Raw genomic sequence first — 4,745 nt, 5'->3', positions numbered from 1 at the left:
CCCCCCCCCACCCCCAAAAAAAAAATCCCCAACACTGGAAAACCTCAGAAAAGAAAAGGAGAAACAGATTCACTATCCCCCGATTTCATATACAGATTCCAGCCAATAGACCAAGGACTGTACTGGTAACAGGTGCAAGGAGGTGAAGCAACATACCACAGCAGGAATATCAAGACCACGTGCGGCGACATCCGTGCATAACAGGATGCCTGTTTTTGCTTCACAGAATTCAAAAAAGGTAGAAGTTCGTTTTTGCTGCTTCTGCTTCCCATGAATATCATGGCATTCAATCTTGATATAGCGAAGTAGCTCGGAATGAAACTTGACAGAGTTGCAAGATGAGAAGAAAACCATTATTTTCTTTGACAGGTTCCTCTTCAAGAATGAATAAAGGAGAAGAAATCTCTTAGCGCTTGGGACAACACAGTATCCTTGTTGCAGCCCTTCGTTTGTAACCTGAATTGCNACATTAAACAAATAATTAGTAGGAAAAAATATGAGTGTGTATATACCCTCCTCCTCCCATCATCCACATCAATGTAGACAGGTTTGTCCAAAGATAAGCGAGCAAGGTCCTCAACCTGAAAACAATGAATGATTGAGTCCCTCAGTGAGCTTTATATATTGCTGTTGATCTTTTTCACTTTCTCAAATCATCATAAATTTATTATTCGCAAAAAAAAAAAAAAAAGAAGAAGAAGCCGTATATACTCACAAGTTAAGGGGCTTCATTCAGGAAAAAAGTTTTTACCATATATGACATGACAAGTATTACTTTCAGTAGACTCTTAATGGTGATTCTTATTTCTCTTTTCTATTTCCAAAATTATGTTTAAAGTTTAAGAAACATGCACTTGAAAGTAGGAATTTTTACTACTTGCTTTTCAGCTAAGAGGACTATGAAAAACTTTGGCTTTAGAATACCTTTTTTGTTTGTGTGGCTGAAAAGAGAGCAGTCTGCCTCCCCTGTAGAGCAGCTACCATATTAGTTAACTCAGAATAACAAATACATTAACAGTTGATAATAAGATAAGAAGAATAACTGAGAAACGTCATGCAATGAACTGCCAGATATAGAAACTGCAAACACAATTTTCAGAGTAATAATGTCAAGAAATTAAGTTAGGAAAAAGGTTATACATGAGCTTTTTAACAAATCATGTCTGGTTTTGCACACATTGGTAGTTAAAGAGTTGGAAAAAAACTGTCTTAACTCCAATAGCAAATAAAGCATGCGCGTGGATTTAAGACCATTGACATCAACCATGAGTTTCCTTATTTTAATGCAGAGAAAAGTCATCACTGAGAACTTACAAGGACAAACAAATGCCTGTTTGTACTCTACTTAGTTCTAATTAAAATCATTAAGCAGGCCTAATACAGGAAATTGTACCTATTTTTATCTAAAAATTGACCAACATCGTGGATAACTATTTAACAAAGCTATAGTGTTCAAAAGACTAATAACATAGGTAACAATACCTGCTTTGGTAGAAGTTTGATGATTTGCTGCATGTCTTCCTCAAAGTTCGCTTCCAAAATCCTATCAGCCTCGTCTATCATGAGACACTGCAAGTTTAGGCACTAATTTCAGAAACCACATCGACCCTGGATCCATGCTTGAAAAAGATTGAGTCAAGTAAAAGATATGAATAAATTGTAAGGTAAATTCTAATAAATATCATAGGTCGAAATTGAGAACACCAATTGATATCATACTAAGAAGTGAAATCAGAAATAAATAACTAGCCGGTTGAAAGATACAAGTACCTTTAGGTTCTTATAAATGAAGCCTTTGGTATTTCTAAGATGATCAAGAAGTCGACCAGGGGTGGCTACTAAGAGATTAGCCCCCTTTGCAATACGCTCTGCCTCTGCTCTTCTTGCTGAACCACCAATAACCAAGGCGAGAGTCTGCGAATGATACTTGAGAAGGTCCTTTGCCACAGAATGCGTCTGAGTCATTAAAACAGTAAGTTAGCCTTGAAACACAAACTCTACAATGGGCAACATGAAGTACTTTCATAGTTTACTTAAACAAATTCAATATAGTTTTCGATAAAGAACAAATTCAATATAGTCAAACAAACAAAAACTTGTGATAGTAATGTATGATCTTCAAGAATCAGGATTTGTGCAACAGTTCTGTATGCAGTAAAAAAAATTGTACCTATATGCTATGAACAATCTAACACTGGACAAAGGTGAACTGTGACAAAATGGTGTTGTCATTACCCCACTTCCCACTGATTATATTAGTCTCACAGGATGTCAGCAAAAGAAATTTAAAACTCTTATAGGATCAATAGAGCTGAAGAATAACTCGTTTATGCTAAGAATTTAAGGCTATTCCATTTTCCTCTATGTAAGCTGCAATCAACTCAATCATACACCTTTATTCCCAGATTTTCAACGAAAGCAGAAATGGAAACCTTAATTATCTTTAACTGATAAGACTAGAAACAAGCTACTTCATTCTCCCCATAAACTAGATCTATTTGCCTCAACAGTATGAAGAGTAAAACGTTTGAATGGATTATTATGTTCAACTTTGGTTATAAAATGTTTTGAGAGGTGAAAATAGTAATTCCTAGCTATTAATATGTCAAAGTCGAGTTCGAAAATAATCTAAAGCAGTATCTATCAGTTTATATTAGTTTGAAATGTGGAACAAATATTTACATTTAAAAGAAGTCAAGTTTGTTTAAGGGCATATCGAACAGAGGAAGAAGGTCATTTAGTTAGGACAGAAGAAGCATGCAGGCAAAGGAGATCAACCATATTACGAACGGCATACTAGCACATCCCCCTCCCAGAACAATTTAAAAAAGGCAAAAGCCAAAAGACCAAAAAGAAAAAACAAAGAAAAATGAAAGGCAGGGAAGACTGGGTATTTTACCTGTATAGCCAGTTCTCTTGTTGGGCAAATGACAATAACCCCAGTTCCATTACGAGGTGTAAAACGGACATTATACAACAACTCCACGGCTGGTATCAGAAATGCAAGCGTTTTACCAGAACCAGTTCTTGCAGCTCCAAGGACATCTTTGCCTTCCAGAAGAGGAGCAATTGCCCTGGCTTGGATCTTCAACACCAAAGAGAAACAATTAAGATCCAGATGTTCATTCCAGAACGAATGTTAGCCATTCAGTTTGCCACAATAGACATTAATCAAACGGTGATGGTCCTCATGGACAAATATTACAGATTTATTTATTCAAGTTCTGATTTTTTTTAAAAATTTGCACTTCAAGCAACTGACAAAGGGTGCAGCTGAACAGCAATAGAACGAGAATTACTCAGTAGACTGAATCAACATAGGCGAAACATCATTCAATTTATTACTAGTAAATTCTCCATTTTCCAAATTAATATCTCACCATAGTGCCAAGTATTTCACTTTGCTAATATCTGCTTATGAAAATACTACAAAAGCTTATAATTTACCTGAGTCATGTGCTGAAAGCCCATGTCGTTGATGGCCTTCATAGTGGGCTCAGAAATTTCAAGAGAAGAAAACAACTCCGTAGTCATAATACCGGAACCACTTTTCATCTCTTTCTTAATCTCCTCCTTCAGTTCATTATGCTGCTCTTCCTCCTCATTCTCTTCTTCTTCTTCTTTGCCTTCGCTTTCTTCTTCCTTCTTCGTCTCTTTTTCTACGGCCATTTTATTCTTCTTGTCTCTCTTTCTCTTTCTCTTCTTCTTAATTGACTCTTCTTCTGCAACTACTATATTAGGGTTTTCTTCTACGTCCGCCATGGTAATGACAATTGATAAGGTGCAAAGGCGGCTCTAGGGTAAGGCAACTGAAGCTATTACGGTCTTGCCTTAGGCCCCAAATATTTAAGGCCCCAAAAAATGAGAAGTATTATTATATTATTATAATATATAATAGTTCATAATTTAATTATAATTACTAATACTAATAAAGAGTTTAAATTTTAATAAGTTTTAATATTTGATAGACGTAAGATTGAGTGAGTTAATTGGATAAATTTTTCTCACTAAATTGAATAATATATTTACGTGCGCATTAATTTTATTTTTATTTTTTTATATATGATCTTTTTTTCATGGTTCTCGCAATTTTACTTTCTAATTTCAACTCAAATTCTCTAAATTAACTATTCATTTTTGTCACATTTGATTGATCCACAACCAAAAAACAAGTTATTTTGTGTTTCATCTTTTTAAACTAAGAAATCCCCTAGACAAATGTCGCAAGGTTCAAAACACGATGGATAATGGGCTCACCCTTTACTATTTTCACTTAAAGGAAGAACTTAACCATATGATGTGCGCTTGTCATGAGTTGGCTCTCGCCACTAGGTCAAAGTCATGTAGATTTTTTTTGTCTCAATATTATATGAATTTTATAAAAGAAGTCTCAGAGTCTTTTTAATACTAGTCTCAAGGTACGCGCGATGCGCGTGTATCTTATCTCAATGAATATGATTTATTTAATAATTATATCTAATTATAAAAAAAAAAACTAAGTTACTAAAGATGATTATAAATGTTGATCGTATATAACTAACTCAGTGAAGAAAGAGACTACTTCATAGAAGTTCTCAATTATCAATCAACAGTTGTGACGATCCAAAGGGTCATCACCTATTTTCTTACTCATTCCGTGCTTCCGAGGCCTTGAAAACCTCATTTGTAGTTGCCTCGATTTGCGTGCGCAGTCCGAACGCGTAGCCGGAAAGCTTAAATATGAAATTCTGTGTTAAATGCTAAAA

At 35.1% G+C, this 4,745-nt stretch overlaps 1 protein-coding gene across 1 annotated transcript in view; it reads right to left on the bottom strand.

Moving 5' to 3' along the window:
• The window catches only part of LOC109217916 (DEAD-box ATP-dependent RNA helicase 51), a 6,590-nt gene extending 2,753 nt beyond the window's left edge, over window positions 1-3,837 (bottom strand). Inside the window, exons 1-7 of the mRNA XM_019382214.1 lie at window positions 3,448-3,837; window positions 2,900-3,085; window positions 1,771-1,956; window positions 1,483-1,569; window positions 925-966; window positions 513-581; window positions 157-456 (exon numbers count right to left, since the gene is read on the bottom strand). Of these exons, the coding sequence (XP_019237759.1) occupies window positions 157-456; window positions 513-581; window positions 925-966; window positions 1,483-1,569; window positions 1,771-1,956; window positions 2,900-3,085; window positions 3,448-3,762 (1,185 nt within the window). The 5' untranslated portion in view covers window positions 3,763-3,837. The remainder of the gene's footprint in view (window positions 1-156; window positions 457-512; window positions 582-924; window positions 967-1,482; window positions 1,570-1,770; window positions 1,957-2,899; window positions 3,086-3,447) is intronic.
• Window positions 3,838-4,745: the final 908 nt, after the last annotated feature.

Source organism: Nicotiana attenuata, unplaced genomic scaffold, assembly GCF_001879085.1.
Source record: "Nicotiana attenuata strain UT unplaced genomic scaffold, NIATTr2, whole genome shotgun sequence".
NCBI lineage: Eukaryota > Viridiplantae > Streptophyta > Magnoliopsida > Solanales > Solanaceae > Nicotiana > Nicotiana attenuata.
This window is presented reverse-complemented; position numbering and strand designations above follow the sequence as displayed.